The 18,654-nt window shown below is 40.4% G+C and overlaps 1 protein-coding gene across 3 annotated transcripts; it reads left to right on the top strand.

The window, feature by feature from the left end:
* Nucleotides 1–1,130: 1,130 nt before the first annotated feature.
* rab11fip1a (RAB11 family interacting protein 1 (class I) a) lies at nucleotides 1,131–17,447 on the top strand. Of its 3 annotated transcripts, none has more exons than XM_058389775.1 (6): nucleotides 1,131–1,876; nucleotides 9,946–10,379; nucleotides 10,523–11,360; nucleotides 13,076–14,764; nucleotides 15,503–15,611; nucleotides 16,101–17,447. In XM_058389775.1, the coding sequence occupies exons 1-6, from the start codon at nucleotides 1,527–1,529 to the stop codon at nucleotides 16,287–16,289; spliced, it is 3,609 nt and encodes a 1,202-aa protein (XP_058245758.1). In that variant the 5' UTR covers nucleotides 1,131–1,526; the 3' UTR covers nucleotides 16,290–17,447. The 3 variants fall into 3 exon arrangements, with proteins under 3 accessions (XP_058245758.1, XP_058245760.1, XP_058245759.1); XM_058389776.1 differs by lacking the exon at nucleotides 1,131–1,876 and adding an exon at nucleotides 5,999–9,858; XM_058389777.1 differs by lacking the exon at nucleotides 13,076–14,764 and having other exon boundaries at nucleotides 1,145–1,876.
* Nucleotides 17,448–18,654: the final 1,207 nt, after the last annotated feature.

Genomic DNA, 18,654 nt, shown 5'->3' with positions numbered 1-18,654 from the left:
AATCTTAGGCTGTGATTCACCGCGAGTGAAGTCATTCTTGGGAGTGTTAAGTCTTTCCGTAATTTACCATGGGCATGGAGTCATCATCCAGACATAGCAACCTTATTCATCTCCTACCTGTTTTCCGCTAAATCCCGCCTCCTGTGCTGCAATTGGCTAATCATACCCTTTATTCTGAACCAGGATTGGCTACTGTCATCTGTTCTGCCCTCGGATTGGATTCCGAGTCGTGTGGAGCCATCTAATATCCAGGACAGCTTTCCTCGAAAAAATGTTAAGAGTCGAATCCTATTCAATGTGTTTGTAATTGAACCGATTCAATGAATCGATTCGTCGATTCCTATCTATCTATCTATCTATCTATCTGTCTGTCTGTCTGTCTCACGTATTTATTACGTTTTCAGAATCAAAACATGAAAGCAAGGGAGAGAAACCTTTGAAAAACAAGTAGTGTATACTATATATAATACGGCATAATGTATGTATACACTATTAAATGATATTTTTTATGAATATTAAGGAGCCCTGACACTTTTATTAAACATTAATGATGCCTTAGGTTGAAAGTTTTAACGAATTATGAGAGCTACTAGAGCTGTTTTTTTTTGTTAGTTTGTTTTTACATCTCAGATTACATTGCCTTGAGCCGAATCAGTTTCACGCTGGAATCGACTCTTGGTTCCTAATATCTGAGAGGGAAGAATCGACTCTTTTTTAGGGATTGACTCCCAGCACTGCCAGTAGAATCGACTCTTGGTTCCTAATGTCTGAGAGGGAAGAATCGACTCTTTTTTAGGGATTGACTCCCAGCACTGCCAGTAGAATCGACTCTTGGTTCCTAATGTCTGAGAGGGAAGAATCGACTCTTTTTAGGGATTGACTCCCAGCACTGCCAGTAGAATCGACTCTTGGTTCCTAATAACTGAGAGGGAAGAATCGACTCTTTTTTAGGGATTGACTCCCAGCACTGCCAGTAGAATCGACTCTTGGTTCCTAATGTCTGAGAGGGAAGAATCGACTCTTTTTTAGGGATTGACTCCCAGCACTGCCAGTAGAATCGACTCTTGGTTCCTAATGTCTGAGAGGGAAGAATCGACTCTTTTTAGGGATTGACTCCCTAGCATTGCCAGTAGATTCAGTGGTAACTACCATATGTGCTAGCTACCGACAGAACAACATCGTAAGAGTACAAGAAAGAAAGGTTTGCGCCATTAAGATCATTACGGAATTGTCCCAGTTCGCGCTGAACTACAAAACGGTGCAGATAGGCGGGGTTAAAATAACGTCCATATCTGCTGGGAGGGGCGTGGCTTACGTATGTGCGTGTTTATGGGGATATAGCAACCGCCACACGATCCAACAAGTTTATGAGGACGGTCTCCAAAACAAGAGCCGCTGTTGAAAGTAGGAGGAAAAGTCAGCCGGAGAGTCTCGGAAAGATCAAAACACGTTAGTTAGCTAAGCTAGCTATGTAGTTTAGCGTCCATAGTGTTTGGAAGGTGTTACTTTAATAATTGCGGTGGAGGATGTCTCTAGCCGAGCAGAGCCAGCAGTGGTACCCGACCAGCGTCCAGGTGACGGTGCTTCAGGCGCGCAACCTGCGGGCCAAAGGCAAAAATGGTACCAATGACGCGTACGCTATCATCCAGGTGGCCAAGGACAAGTTCTCCACCGCGGTGGTGGAGAAGTGCGTGGAGCCGGTATGGAAGGAAGAAGCCTCCTTCGACTTGCCGTTTTTCGACCCCGGGAACGCCGATCGTTGTACCCTGTACATCATAGTCATGCACCGCGCCCTGGTGGGCATGGACAAGCTGCTGGGTCAGGCCGTCATCAACCTGCTGGACGTACACGACAACAAGAACCGGAAAAAGTCCGAGTAAGTGCTCTATGACCTCTGGGTGATTAGTGTAAATAACTTAAAATCGACATATTTAATCCTGAGCAAGTGACCTCCACTTTTCTGTCCCATAAACCACCTGTGTGCGTTTTCATCAGTAAATCTGGAAAAACAAACAAAAGATGTTGATTAACTAGACAAAAACTTTTGAACCTGTTTAGGCACACACAGGGATGAAACATGCCAAGTGATGGATTGACTTGAATTCACATTGCCTCTAAGTGCACATTTGTGTGTGTGTCTTAGATGCCCTGATATAATCCACATATTCCCACTTCACCCAGTCTTCCTAGGATAGACTCCAGACCACTGTAATAATATCTCCAGGACCGTGTTTACAGAAAGAAAACCTTGTATAACTTTTGCCACATTATATAGAGTAGCGAGGTTAAAGGTGCAAAATGTAGTTTGCATACAAACTCGCCAAACACAGGAAAACTTGCTTATCCTAACAGATCTACTTGATCATATGCAATTTTAATGAAACGGGGTGACCTCACTCGGCGTTCTATTAATCGGTCCAGTTCTAATATACCTCACGTCCTGGTCAAGTACTGATGATGTGTACGTGCTCGTGAAGTGCGACGAGGTTTCAGTGGTTGGATGTGTAATATATTCAAAGACTGCTTTTGTCCTGTTCGACTTTTTTGATCACAGAAAGCAGCCTGATCGAGTTCCCAAGACCAGAGTTAAGGATCTGTTCTCAAAATCCTGACTAGGTCAATCACAGGAAATGAGCACAGGCTGTAGTTTTTGTTTTTTTGGGTTTTTTTTCCTGCTTCCATATCCAGTGTAATTTGTTACGGGATTAATAATTACCTTCATGTCCGTTAGAACAGTTGGGAAAGCCTGGTCAAGGGTGGACAAATCAGTAGCCCAGGCACCCGAGAGAAGCAGAGCTGCTTTTGTTTGTTTTAGTTCCATGAGAGCAGGTTCAGCCACCATAAACAGTTATAAAAGTATCTATTCACAGTAGTATGACACTCCTTGATGCTGTAAATAGAGTTCATACTGCTTTCCCTGAATCCCACCGCCTGGTAGAACGGTTCTTTCTAGGTGGATTTATCAGGAACAGGCAGGTCAGATATGTGTAAACACTGACAAAACAGAGCTGAATAATATTATGTGTAAACTTGGCATATAACTTTCCTGCTGTGGGCAAATAAAGATGCTAGCAAGCCTCGATCAATATCTTATAAGTGTTCTGTAAGGACAGGACGGCCGAAACACGGTGCATGATATTGAAAGAAGAGGATAATGGTAACAGACTTTCCCTTAGTCTCCATTAATAGAGACTAAGGGAAAGTCTGTTACCATTATCCTCTTCTCCTTCTCTTCACAGTGCTTTATGTAATTTGACTTTTTTAGCCTAGTCAGTTAACCAAATCATTTCTACCTGCCCAATGGCTAGCAAACGAGTTCATTATTTTGTTCATGCTCGTTAATTATAGTTCTGTTCACTCTGTGCAGTCGATCTACAAATGGCAAAACCGGCACTATTATGTTGTCCCATTCCATTAAAACTGTTTCATTTACCAGGATTTCATTGTTCTTCATGTTTTTATGTGCTCCAGTGTTCCCTCACTCCTCATGTTCAGCATTACATCTGACCTTAAGCCCAGGATGAAACCACACACAAATATGCTCCTGGGTTGTTATTGAGCACGTCGCATTCCTGTGGTTAAGCAATGTTCACAGCTGACCTGTGTCCGAATCCTTTGAACCTAATTTATTAGGATGTATACAGGAATTTGAGAGGGGCTGCATGGACGACCGTGTTAATGTGTATACAACTCCTTAATATACAGCCAAGATGCCGGTTTAGTGATTTCTCTGCCGCGGTTGTGGTTCACCAGTTAAATCTCCTGGCTACTGAATCGGAAGGTGATCAGAAGTTCAAATCCAGGCTTCTTATGTTGAGTATTTTTGCAAAGGCCTTCAGCTCCCAAGTGGTCAGAACTGCCGAGTCAGTACATGTAAATAAATGTAAATGCTAAATACGTGAATGCAGAGTTCAGCATTTTGTCACCTCTGCTGTAACGTGGGAGGGGAGAACACTGCCTCATATGGAATTTCACTTTCTTTTCATTCAGTGAACTTGATTTCCACAGACCGCTGTGCTTCTGCCTGGAGAGTTTGGCTGGGAGCCATCATTGTGTCAAATAACCAGAATGCAAAGCTGCTCAGGGCTAGAAAATGAGAGGAAATAAGTTCAATGATCAACAAAAAGTTTATGATTCTTACATGTTTATCAAGATAATATTTGCAAATCAACCTCTTATGAATTTTGAAGCTTGATTACAGTCACCAGAAGTAAAAAGATGTAAGTATAAATGAACTATACGTCACCACCACTAAGCCTTCCGTCTTCCATGTTTCCTGATAAGGATCCACTGTGCTCTTTTGCTGGATAAATCTGAATGAATAAAAAGATGGAGTTGGAAGTTCGAGTGGTGTATTACTGATGTAATTTATGTCGTAGAATAAAACGTGTAAATATCTTCAGCTTGTGTTAACCACAGACCTTATTTCAGGCATAAAAAAAACATTCAAAAAACACTTTAGCTTCCGTGTGATGGAACCAAAAGTGTTAAACACACATCATCCAGGGCATGACATGGCTGAGGGTAGTACAGTTTTCTGCATGGTGCAACCACAGTGATCTCAATGCTCTACATGATCACAGGTCTTCGTTTCGCTTTGTCCGTTTTAATGCACTTCACTCATCTGACGTAGATTATTAGAATACTTAAACATTTGTCCATCTCTGGATCGTAAGGTCAGAGTTAACATTGTCACAAGTAGGGATGTCCTGATCAATTGTTTCTTTTTCCTGACCCTAGTTATTTAATATTGAGTATCTGATCTGATCCTAGTGTTGTATGAGATCCATGAAACATGCAATACAGCACACTTTAAATCAAAATCAGTGTGACCTGAGGCTAAGCACTGACCCTTGTCTGATAGGATAGCAAGTACAGTGGCTCCAAAAGCTGCAAAACAATTGCGTATACCTGTATCCTCTACCCCAGCGATGGGCTGGTCATCCAAAATAATGAATTTAGTTTCCCTAACTAATATTTTTAGCCTTGTCCCGGTCAAGAGAACTTTTCTCTCTCCTCGTCCAGTGTGTGCTGCTTCGGTGCAGAGTGAATTCTGTTTTTAGGTGGCGCAACTACCATATTATGGTAGTATTAAGTGCAGCTCTGTTACTGAAGCGACTCTTGTGTCAGAAATTGCAGCTGGCTGTTGGACTGCTAATCTATTGAATGTAATATTTTCAGTCCTGCCACAGACTGTCAGATTTAGGTTCGTGCTCAATAAAGCTGATACTGATCAGCTTAAAAATGCCTTTTTTGGACGTCTTTGAGATCCGATCAAGTCACAAGCATGTTGAAAAGAGTCTGATGAGGACAGTGACTTAACAGGCCAAGCCTTTTTCCAAACAGGCATGAATTTTTAAAGAATGTTACCCTGAGTACTTCATGCCTTTCATAATAAGAACAGTGCCCTGTAAGATCACACCCAAGCATGTTAAGCCGTTTTTGTCACACCTGCGTCTTACCCTCGGGGCTGGGAATCATCAGATACTTTCTCAGGGTTGGCCACCGTTCAGCTGTTGTGTTCTTGACCCATCCCTGTTGATGATCCTCTCACATGATGCGTCACAGACACTGCTGTCTTTTTAACTTAACTGGCTTCCTGGTTACATTTAAATGTGTTCGCTCCACCTGCTCAGACTTATTTGAGTTTCAGGTAATCAGCATAGACAGAGAGAGAGAGAGAGAGAGATAAAGATAAAGAGAGAGAGAGAATCAATAAATACACCAGCTTCCATGTTCTGTGGTTAAAGTGCACATCAGAGGCAGTGACATCATCTGTTTGCACTCTAGGCAATCCACCCAACCATCCAACCACACACACGCGCACACACACACACACACACACACACACACACACAACCATACTAACACACCACATGAAACTGAAACCTTTGAATTTGTCAAGGTCAGGGCAAAAATAAAAGGCAGAATGGAAAATAATCAGATTACCAGGATATCTGTCTAATCCTTTTACATATTTATATATTTATAATTTATATATATAATTTGAAAAACAGAACCAAGAACGTTTCTGAAGGCCGTATAAAAAATGTACATGATATATTGCTTTATGCAAAGTTTTTTTTCTTACATTTAACGTGAATGTTTAATGGATATCATGTTATATCCGTGCAGCTGAATTCTCAATTCTGATTGGTCCATAGGCTCTGACAGTCGTTCCGTCATCCTAATTAATATATTTCCATGTCTATAATAACAGTTGGATCATGGGGGTTGTAACTATAATCGGATAAAAAGTATGGTTTTGTTTTATAATTAATAAATTGTAATTGTTCTCAGATTGCTTTGGGATAAGAGAAATATTCAGCCCAGGAGTGGTAACAGAAATGATCAACACCTCATTGATTAGTATTCTATAACAGTTGTTTTATTTCTTTCTTAATTTTTGTAAAGAGGCTGACAGAAAACCTGTCTGTTAGTTTCCTCACATACATTTATTAACATATTATAGTACACGCAGATAGCCTCCTGGTGGTCCAGTGACAGGATCCCGCGCCGTGGCCCGGGTGCGATTCCTTGACAGGGTGCTAACTCAGCCACTGAAGAGCTAAGGCCTGGGTTAAATGGGAGGGTTGCTCAGGAAGGGCATGCGGGGTAAAACCTGTGCCAAATCGTATAACATCCGGACCAAATGATCTGCTGGTGGGGTTGGTGACCCCAAACAGGGAGCAGCGAAAGAACAAGTACACGTAGATGTTAAGCCTAATTAGAAATAGGTCAACCTTAATACCTTCATATGCTTCTTTCTATATGCCATCCACAAGAGAGACTGAACACCATCTAATTTCCCTGTGGATGTGTGACCAAAAAAAAAGAGAGACTCTTCTATCTCTGCAGTTAATTGATCTGTTGAAAATAAAAATAGCAGTACTGGGAGCGTGCTCTCACTTCCCTTTAACGTAGAGAAGTTCAGTTCGGCGGATAAAAGCGTGTTCAGTGTCACACTATCCGTCACCTGGAAGTCGCACAATATACCTCTTTATGCAAACAGAGAAGTTGGAGGCGTTTCCTCCTAATTTGCCTTCTGAGGTCATCATGTTTTGTTGAGCAAGGACCAGTCTGCCTGCCTGCCTGATGTACCCTCCCTGTTTTAGAGACATTTTTGCTTTTAAAAATAGCATGGGACGTGCGCTAATTGTAAATACCTCTTCAATTATGCTGTTGCAGATTGGGTGTAGCGTGGCTTTTGAGATTTCACGCCCGACTAGAATGTCAGGAGGCAAAATCCGGCGTCAAAAGAAATTATTTTTAGTCATTTCTTGCTTTGCAAAAGAATGTTCATTTCATACCAGTGATTTCTGTACTTCCGGTTTAATCTCAGGCCTTAACTTTCATGGAGGCATAATGCTTAATCATTATCGTTATCATGGTGAAGGACGTCATTGTACGGTTCAGAGTGCAGTTACTCTCTATCTCTCTCTCTGTCTCTCTCACACACACACACACACACACACACACACAGAGTATTGAATTCTGCTTCTCCTTTATTTTAGCACTTGTTGGTTTCGAGTTACTGTCCCACTTCATTGTAACGTTGATACGGGAGCATTAGCTGCTGCTCGCCTTTGCTCTCCACCGTGTCCTTTGTCTATTTTGAAGGTTTACACTTGAACACGGTTTCATTCACATACACTGATTTATACACTCAAAAATGTGTAGATTTGTGTAGAAGTGTTAAATGAATATTCCAGTGTGTGTATATATTGTAATTTCTTATTTTGTGTCTGTAGAGTATACATGAGCTCCATATATCTATATGTTTATAAAAAAAAAGCAGGTCTTGGAGCATTTGTTCCTATGTGGTCAGACGTAACACACAAACGGACAAACTACTTTCTAAAAATAAAGCTCATAGGATGGGACAATTCTGCGATATTTTAGTTATTTTCTCAACAGGAAGCGTGTCACTTCTTCTTTGTGTAATCTTGCATCCACTATGAACGTGGTAGACAGAGAGTAGGTTGAAAAACCTGTACATCTTTTCACTTCCTGATATTTAGTATGAATGCTGAATAAGTATGAATTTCTGAGTGCCCACAAAGCATTAAAATGATATAATAATATTTGTACATGCCCTAGTGTTGATCTGTAAGGCTTATTAACTAGGAGTTTCTCTGGATATGAGAATGCTTGTGACTTCAGGTTCAGCCTTTCTCCCGGGTACACTAAAAGTCCAAAGCAGACGAGTGTAGAGTTACGTCCTGCTCTGAAGTCCTCCACGTTGTGAATTATTTATTTTACTCTTTCTTGCTTTAAGAAGATTCTCACTAGAATGATGATGTTTGTTGTCTTATCTCTAGTCCTGTTCTGCTTTTAATTGTGCACGATTCTGCACGTTACATGGCCGTTCATTTCTATTGCTAAATACGTTGCTAAATATTGTATCACACCCTCATTGAGAAACCCAGGATAACCCTCATTACACGAGAAAGCAGATAGGACTGGCCGAACAAGTTTGACAGTCTGATATCCAGGAGTGTTTTGTCTGTAAACATTGGATCTGCATGTATATGAAACCGTGGTTCCTGTTAACCCCTTAGACTTGGGTTAAAATTGCCCTTCTCACGAATGAAATGTCAGGCTGTTTCCCAGAGCGCTATCATGTTCAGGGCTCACTTCTCAGGCACATCCTTAAATGGAGCTTGGCTGTTTTTCTTGGCTTAGTTGTGGCCGCCTGATAAGGCGCTTGCAATAACGGTCTCTTTTTTTTTTTTGCCCTCCCCAGAAGAATCTGAGCTTTAGGTTCCCATTTCCTGTGTTCTTATCAAAGCCATTTGGGTTCTGCTAGCTCAAATTCTCCAGTATGAAAAGCAGAAACTTTTGTTAGTCTCTCGCCACAAACCGTTAAAAAACCTCTTCAAGTCCTGCGTACTGTCCTTGCTTTACTTGGCACGGGTGTATTACCCATTGTGCAAGGTCATTTTATGTTAGCAGGTGGTTAGTTGTATGTGTGGAGTTATCAGAGATAAGCTCTTTTATCTCTACCTCAAATAACTTGCCTATTTTTCATCTTTTTTTCTTGTTGCGCAACAATGAAATATAGCCTTAGATGTGAGGAATGTTAAATTTCTGAAATTTAATGAACACTTTTTTCTAGATTAAGATCTTTCTCCTTCACCTTCCTGGAAGGAACATGAAGTCCTCATGGGATGGTGGCTTGTTTTCAGTGGCTACAGTGTGTCACGCACTGATGCTTTTATGACTCGATTTACTTTCGGTGCACGTTAACCTCTTCATACCTTGCTTGTTTGTCCTTAGACTGGTTTTTGACATTCACTCCGAATTGCTTGGCCTACCGTATCTCGGTGGGAGCTGTCTTATCAAAATCCAAACAGCAAAATTCTCCAGCGCCAAGTTTTCTAACTCTGATGCTGCGTTTTCTTCCTTTTGGTTCTTTGACAAAAAAAAAAAAAATATCGTGTCCATATTCCAAACCATTTTTATAGCAACAGTCGTGTGCATATCTACATTGACTGTTGCAATAACAACAATGTTTATGTTCAGCAAATATTGCCTGAATGTGGGAGCCATCGTGTGGCTTCTCGGCATTGCTGTATCTTGTCATCCCCTGGTTGAAATGTTTTTTTATCACAGCTGTGTGTGGGTGGATAAAGGCATGTTATTCTACACTGAACAGCCTCTCCCGGACAATCCTATCTGCTAACTGAGCTAAACACAAGCTAATTCCCATGCTGAGAACAGAAAGCAAGTGCTGATTAAGCACAAAGACGTAATTGTCTCTCGTTTTTTTTGTTTTTTTTTAATCATCTGCTGGCTGTTCATGACCTTTGATTTGTTGGAACAGGCAGTCACTTCCATCAGAAGTCAGCATGACCAGTAAGCACCCAGTACACTGAAATTAGTGCTAATTAAAACATATTGCATATTGAGTTTATATTTAACAACTTGTTTGTCTATTTTCAGTTGGTTCAAGCTGCTGGATAAGAATGGTAAGGCAGACAAGGACAGAGGGGAGGTTCTCCTGGACATCCAGTTCATGCGGAACAACATGACAGCCAGCATGTTCGATCTCTCTAGGCCAGATAAGCCTCGGTCCCGTATCTCCAAGTTCAAAGACAAGGTCCGGGGCAAGAAGAAAGACGGACTCTCTGACTCCGTTTCAGCCATCGTTCCTTCCACAGTTAGTCAGGTCCTGACAGACAGCGAGGGGGAAGAGGAGCAAAGCACAGACTCTCCAAAACTGAAAAAGTCTTCAAAATTCAAGAATCTTTTTGGATCGAAGACAAATCTCCACAGAGGCGTGTCCCAGTCCATGTCCACCCTCGGTACACTGCCTGAGAAGAACAGCTCGCTAACCAGCAGCCGATCCTCGGGCCTCAACGAAGAATTTACTGAAGGTAAAGATAAAAAATATGTATTTTTTTGTGATCTCAGTGCATGACCTTAAATGTTCAGGGTATTTGTGTTGATGTAATATTAAATAATAATCAAGATTATGCATTAGATGAACGTTTTCTATTTTTTATTATTTCTCCCCCAGGCAAAAGCAAGTTTAAGATTCTGGGCCACAAGAGAAACAGTAGCACTGACAGCAAAATATCTCTTGGCCCTTTCAACCTGTTGAATCGCTCCAAACAGAGCACTCCTGAACAGAACCTGTGTATCAACGGCAGTCACGTTTATACTGAGGAGACCAAGACGAATTCTGGTTCCTCCCTCAGCCTGAGCGGCTCTGCAAAGGGCTCCGTAGAAGACCTGAGAAAATACCATGAACGAAATGCATCTGCTGGCTCCATTGACTCTTTCAAGGGCCTCAGTATTCCTAGTTACAAGCCTGACTCAACGGAGAAGGAATTCCAAGCCCAACAACGCCCTCAAGAGGATGACGACAAGAAGCACAAGAAATCAGAAGGACGCCTGCAGGAGCTTTTGGATGAGCAGGAGAGAAAGAGGCAGCTAGAGCAAGAGGAGAGAAGGAGAAAAATGGAGGAAGATGAAAGAAAGATGCAGCAGGAACGAGAGAGGAAGCGCCAGGAGGAGGAGGAGCAGCAAAGAAAGAGGCGTGAAGAAGAGGCAAAGAAAGCAGAGGAACAGAAACGCCAAGAGGAGTCAAGAGTAACCGATAGGCTCACTTCTCTTTTCGGCTTAGGGCGGAAGAAAGAGGAGCAAATCTCTCCAGCTGTGGAGACTCCTAAACAACCTGAAGTACCAGGCGCCACAAACCCATTTGAGGAAATTCCACTTGGCTCAGAAGGCCAAAATCTGTTTGAGGAGAAACCAGCAGAACCACAGACAGAGGTGCGAACTGCCATCACTCCAGGGCCACCATCCAGTGGCTTTCCAGCTCGTACAGCTAAGGTTTCTGCGGTCAAGCCGAGGTGAGTTTCTTTGTTGTTGTTGTTTATTAATTTCCACTAGTTGCTTTTAAATGTAGTCATTTGGCATGTTCTTCAGGGCCACAGTACATAGAGTGTGCTGAGATATGTTTCTTAAATGTAAACTTAAATGTGAAGGATGGTTTTGTTCAAGCTGGGCTCATGGATGTATAGTAAAAGGTAAGTTAAGCTGTCTACCATTCCATCACCAGCTTGAATAAGATTCTCAGTACAGACGTCTGTAATGTTATTCCTCCAGTTTGTCTGCATCTTGACCTCAATGAAGAACATCTCTATGAAAAAACCATATCAACCCCCACAAGCCTAGATCATAATTGAAAGGAATGTGGCTTAAAGAAGAGCATGTTTCTGAATACTTCTTTATCTCAGTCACTGAAGACAACATTTAAAAAAAATAATAATAATAACTAATTTCAGACAGTGTCAGCTTTCATAATCAGTGAAATCTCACCAACATTCCAGACTGCTAGACTTTTATATTCGAAGCAATCGGAGGCAGCTGTAGAAGTCCATAATTTCCTGGGTTAAAAGACTATTTATTAGCACAAAGTGTATTTTAGAAATAACTTCAATATTCGTCTCATTTAAGAAATGGAGTAATATTCCTTACCTCAGTGCATGTTTCTACTTCGGTTATTTTTTTATTTTTAGCATCAGTCTGTTCATAACTATGTGAATTCTCAGTGAAGGTACAGGTAGCTCGTGGCTAAAGCAAGCGACATGGTATTTTTCTTCCCCTGTAGCTAATTGAAAGGCATTCTAGCGTGTCATTCTGTGCTCAAGAATTCTCTTCGTGTTATTTTGAGGCTGAATTTGAACCTTGACTTGAAAATTCTGTTTCCTTTTATTACTATTAACTAACCCCACACCAAAACCTGATCCTGGGCACAAAGTAAAAGAGTGCTTATCTTTCATCTTGCTTGAGTCATGCAAATAGGATGGGTTTGGTAGAGACACTCTGATTGGTCAGAGATGAGAGAATGTGGTCTGTTGTGTCAGCTGAGGTGCTTAGGTATGGAGAAGAACAGGTTGTAGACAGGTATTGTGACCGTGTCCTCAATAGCTGCATCTAACGCGTTGCGTGACTTTCTGAAGTCCGTACGTCTTGAAGATTTCTCAACTTTTAACAGCTGAAGGATGTATTTGAATAGAAATTTATCTACCTGGTGAGTAATTTTGCTGCATGTTTACATTGCGGTTATTAAAAATGAACGCGTCGGCTACAGGAACTGCTTGTTTTAGGCTAGATAGTTCATGAAAAAACCTCTTGTATGTTTTGTATTAATCATTTTGCTTATGTACTTTAGACATTCATTATGAAAGCTAGTTCTCTTGATGGTCCTCTATGGGTCCAGTTAATTAATATAATATGCCTGATATTCTTTAATGATCAACTCGCAAACATTCTGGAGCAGTTAACAAGCATTTGTTTGAAAAGCTACCGAGTGAAATTTTACAGTACTTTTTACATGTGCAGCATAATTTCACCTAAAATAATGAGACTTGAATTAGACTAATAGGCCTTAACAGCACTGATTAGTGTGTGACCCATATAGCACAGGTGATAGCACCATGCAGTTAATATATTGATTGAATTTTGGGTTTCGAGTTAGCAGAAAAGGTTAGACCTATGATGGACCTTAAAGGTTTACTAGAAATTAAAGACTGAAATTGTTTTTGTTTTTGCTCCTTGGCAGATTGACTCTCAGTCAGAAGGCTGAAACAGATAATACTGATTCCCTTGCCTCCCCTGTCCCCTCAGACACCCAGAACTCTGTTCCTGCTTCTAAATTTCCCCCTGAAGCATCACCTTCTAGTGATCCTTTTGATTTCGATATGTTTTCTAACCTCCACTCTTCTATGGCACCTCCTAAACCAGAGAGAACCTTTTCAGACTCAAGAGGCCAACAGCCCCCCAGCTATCCTGGGGATCCATTCAAAAACGAAAAACTTAATCTAAAAAATGGAACACAGGTCAATTCACCAACCTCTGAAAAGATTCAAAGACCATCACTTCCTCTTCCTGACTACGAAGCACTTTTTCCCAAGAAGAGACATGGTGTAATGAGTGACACTCGTTGGGAACATATCATTGCTGAAGTGAACCAGAGAAAGACGGCAGTCGAAGAAAGTCAAAGCGAAATGAGCGTAGATGGTCCCGAGGAACCAACCTCAAATAAATCTTCAATTTTAAAGGAAAGGAATATGCCAAACCTTGATCAGCATCAGAGGGATTATCCGGTGGTGTCCTCTGCCTCCACAAAGGGAATGGTGCCGAAGCAGCCTCTAATTCCACCCAAACCAACTAATTTTACTTCACCAAAGAAGCAGCTTGAGTCTATTTCTGAGCAAGACTATACCCAGGAACGATTACCTTCTATACATGGTGAAAAGACCAAAACAGATTTGGGAAGAAACCCAGGAAAATCAGTTCAGAGTCAGCAAGACACTCAGATGAATGTAAAGGGAACTTTAAACCCCATTCCTGACCACACACTTGGTCAAATCTCAGACTCCAAAAAGGACAAACCAATACCAATAGCCAGGAATATTAAAAAGCCAACTTCAGATCAAAACTTTGACGTTGATACCGCAGGGTTGCCTCTAGCCAAACCTAGGCAAGGAACTCCAAATAAAGAACCTGTCAGGCAGGTACAACCAGAGCAAAGTATGCTCGCTTTTCCACCTTCAACAAATTCTCAAGTGGAAAGAAAAAAAGAAGGTTCCACACCAACTAAGAGTTTGTGGGAGAGCTTCAAGGAAGGAAAGCCTATCCCTGTAAATAAACCCAATAAAACTGCTAATATGCCAAAAGAACAACCACTTGCAAATGTCACCAGTACTCCGGAGAAAAAACTAACGGAGTTTGACCCTTTCTCAAGTGACAAACTAATCTCTCACGATCCCTGGGCTTTACCACAACAGACCATGGATCAAGATGACCTTTTTGGACTAAAGAAAGGAAAAAAGCCAGAAGACCAGGGATTATCCTTCGATGACTTTGATAACGTATTTGGATCTGTCGCATCTAAAAATGAATTTGATCCATTTTTTGTACCCAAAGGTAAAGCAAACACTTTCTTTGACTCTGTGGGCTCTAAAAATGACACAGATTTGAAAAAATCAGTTAACTCTTCCTCCCAAAAGGAATATTCACAAAAGAAAAAAATAGCACCTCAACCCCCTGGGAAGCCTGGAATGGGGAAAGATACTGTGGACAGCCGAGTTCTTCAAGGGGCTGATGATGAATTATCTGTTACCTTGTCTTCAGCCATTCCAGAACTCCTGTCTGGAAGTGGTGCTGGGGGCAAAAATTGTGCTTGGGTATCACCCTCTGAGGTTCAGTCAGGCACTTCACAAAATGGTGGGGTATTGTCCTCTCGCAGGTGAGAATAACCTACAACTCCCCAACACCACCAATCAAAAAGCGAGTACTAACCCTTGGAATCCCATTGGCCTTCTTATTTCCGAGGTCCCCCCCCCCTTCTCTGTCTTCTTCCTTCCATATATTTCTATCTTCTTATGGCTATGATGATGAGATTTCTTGATAATTGAAGCAGCAAGAAGCAGCGGGCTTATCTAATTGGTTTGGGATTGACATAGATTAAGCCTGGTTCTGAATACATAATCATACCAGGTCCTCAGCTGATTATTCCGAATATTGTTGGGTTGTCTGTTACACAAATTTTGATGGATCGTTGGGTGGCCCATATCTGCACATGACCTACATATGAATACCTGGTGTCTATACAACATTAATGATATAATTAATCTCTGATTTGAACGAGCACTTTGTGTTTGAATCTCTCGGGTGAATTTGGTGTTCTTAATAGTTCCGTGTTAGTCTCTTAAGGGTGGGAGAACTAACTCATTTCTTGTTTTTGCTCTTCCTCAGATTACTTTCCTTTGGCTGCCTCTTGTATCGAACTGTAATTCGGCTCTGATTATTTGTTCAGGTTTTGTTTTCACTAACTTGATTGTTGACCGGAACAATTCCAAGCACTCGCAAGCTGCGATCTGATATGGCTTTATGTTTGTATTTGTATTTATGTATGCATAATGTGATTATATTTTGAATTATTGGGTAGTCCTTGACATTTTTTCCCACTTTTTTCTCTCCATAGACCACATCCGGTGAAACCTATGAGTCCCTATGAAAGCCAGATTGGTAATAGTTCCATGGGAAAAGATTTGAAGATTCAAACGATCCGAGAAGTGGCTGAAAAATCAAAGGTGGGTTTGGGGGGAAAAAACATACCAGTAAAACATATATAAAGAAATCTGCAGAGATCCCTGGGCCCTGGTTGCATAAAAGTCGATTTATGCTAACTATTAATTGAAACATATCCAAATTAACTTGGTTCATTTGGAATAGTGAAATTATGACGGCTTGGCTATTCATAAGGTCTGAGCAAACATGCTTATTGCTATTGCGTCCATTTCGATGGGGTGTCCCAGAAAGGAAAGGAGCAGAGAAGGTTTTTAAATGAATGAGCTAGTCTATTTTATGATGAACTAGCCTGTCCTTAATATGGCCTGAGTTTACAGATTTGTAAACATGACACAGTTTGGAGGTATGGGAAAAATTTAAGATCATGTCAAATCCAATCAACAGCTCCATAATCCACATATGAAAAGCTAGGCCTTGGTGTATCTGCTCTTAGCTAATGCTTATTGCTTATGTTAAGCCTTCAAACCTTATGTTCTCTCCCTTTTCTCCAGCCAATAGAGTGTGGCCCATACACCCAGCTCACTCAGGAAGAGTTGATCACCCTGGTAGTGAAGCAGCAAACTGAGCTATCCAAAAAGGATGAGAAGATCCTTGAGCTGGAAGACTACATCGATAATCTGCTGGTGCGGGTCATCGATGAAAAACCCAGCATCCTGTTGGCATTGAACGGCAAGGTTTAAGGAAAGACTTTCTTCACTGAAACACCTGTGAGGTTGAATATAACTGAACCTACTGTCTATAGCACAATGTTTTGATGAGAGGAGCTTCCTATGAACCAAAACTTCCGAAACTTTTGTTCCACCTTCAGGCTTTTTTAAGCTTGATTTGGTTGAGCTTCACATCACAGAGATAAGACATCTGTTGTTCTGGAAGTTTCAGGATGACACCAAGGAAGGTCTTTTCTGCATTATTCATAATGAAAACGGTGACATGAAGGATTATTTTATGCTGGAATTATTTCATGTGTTATGTTTTAATTCTCCACAAAGTAATGGACAGATGTGTGGATTCATTGTATGAATTGCATTGTATTTATCTTTGGAATGATTCATCTTTTATCACTTCCTCTGACACTGAGCTGAGTTTGCCTGGGGTCTGGGTAGTTTTAATATTACAGTGGTGTTCCAGGATTTTGACCCTGCTGCCTCAAAGAAAATAAATAAATAAATATATAAATAAAGATTGATTTTGGCCAGACAATTAGCATATGCGTTTATATATTTATTCAGTGCAATGTCCATATGCCTTTTATTTCACACCGTTAACACTGGATCTTCCTATTTTTGTCTGACCTTTGCCTGAGCGAACGGTTAGAATTAGTTCATTATTCTCAAATCTGCCCAAAATGTACAAAATTTAATTTCCACGGTTGTTACACATGCTTTAAGATATTCATTGATATTTATTGCCTTTGCTGCTGTCTTCAGTTTCGTTTAAGAGAAGCAAGACTTTTAATCATCTCCTCTTCTGTGTTAAAATGTTTATTTTCCTAAAAATTTTCCTTATGGTGTACTAATAATCGCAACTCTCAGGTCATATTCTGGTACTATTTCAACACTAATGTCTGTCTTCATCAGTGTGACCTAATCATGGGTTGGTTATAGTGGTGTTTCCTGATTAATACTCTGAGATCAACTGCAATAATCATTTATTTTTTTTAAACCTGTCCCTTTGTCTAACAATTTCTTTCTACATTCCAATGATCAAATATATATATTTTGGATAAAGCATGTGTATTGTTCAATAGATCATTTTTTTATGCTTATTGCATTGAGACAATAGCTGACTGTACATTTATTATGCTCTATAAAAGTGATTAAAAAAAATGATTTATACAACTGGGCGTTTGAATTCTTGATTCTGATTGGTCGAAAGGTGCTGATTAAGAGAATGCCAGTAATGATAGAACATTATTTAAAACGGGTGTTAAATAACGAATTATTCAATTTCAATACAGTCACTCATCTTAAAAAAAAAAAAAAAAAATGAAAATGTTTCTTGTCTGCTTTAGAATATTTATTGTGGCCTTTAATAAAAAAATCAAATAAAATAAATAAATAAATAAATAGGAAGCTGCTCTTCAGTGAAGGTGGCGTTTAACTGCAGAGCTTGAGGAGATTAGTAAATATGCTTATTTTTATTTATTTTTTGGAAGAAATTACTCTCTACATGACTTTCAAAAAACCAGTGTGACTATCAAAAGTATGGTTTAAAATAGATATTTACCAGAAAAACCATACCTTATGTCTGTAATAAACAAAAATAATAATAACATTAAAAAAAAAACATCTCCTCCATTTTTTCTGTTTTGCTACAGTCACCACTTAATTTTTTGTTTTTATTTTTTTAAATTAATTAATTTATTATTTTGTTAATATGAGATAGGAACCAAGAAAAAAAAGCCAGGGGTACAGGTATAGACAAAAACTTCACAGCATTCTGTGACAATAAACAAACAAACAAATTAATTAATTAAAGATAGATAGATAGATAGATAGATAGATAGATAGATAGATAGATAGATAGATAGATACACTATATTGCCAAAAGTATTCGCTCACCTGCCTTGACTCGCATATGAACTTAAGTGACATCCCATTCCTAATCCATAGGGTTCAATATGACGTCGGTCCACCCTTTGCAGCTATAACAGCTTCAACTCTTCTGGGAAGGCTGTCCACAAGGTTTAGGAGTGTGTTTATGGGAATTTTTGACCATTCTTCCAGAAGTGCATTTGTGAGGTCACACACTGATGTTGGACGAGAAGGCCTGGCTCTCAGTCTCCGCTCTAATTCATCCCAAAGGTGTTCTATCGGGTTGAGGTCAGGACTCTGTGCAGGCCAGTCAAGTTCATCCACACCAGACTCTGTCATCCATGTCTTTATGGACCTTGCTTTGTGCACTGGTGCACAGTCATGTTGGAAGAGGAAGGGGCCAGCTCCAAACTGTTCCCACAAAGTTGGGAGCATGGAATTGTCCAAAATGTCTTGGTATGCTGAAGCATTCAGAGTTCCTTTCACTGGAACTAAGGGGCCAAGCCCAGCT

Source organism: Hemibagrus wyckioides, linkage group LG05, assembly GCF_019097595.1.
Source record: "Hemibagrus wyckioides isolate EC202008001 linkage group LG05, SWU_Hwy_1.0, whole genome shotgun sequence".
Classification (NCBI taxonomy): domain Eukaryota; kingdom Metazoa; phylum Chordata; class Actinopteri; order Siluriformes; family Bagridae; genus Hemibagrus; species Hemibagrus wyckioides.
The sequence above is the reverse complement of the archived record's forward strand: the minus strand, read 5'-3'. Positions and strand labels throughout refer to the sequence as shown.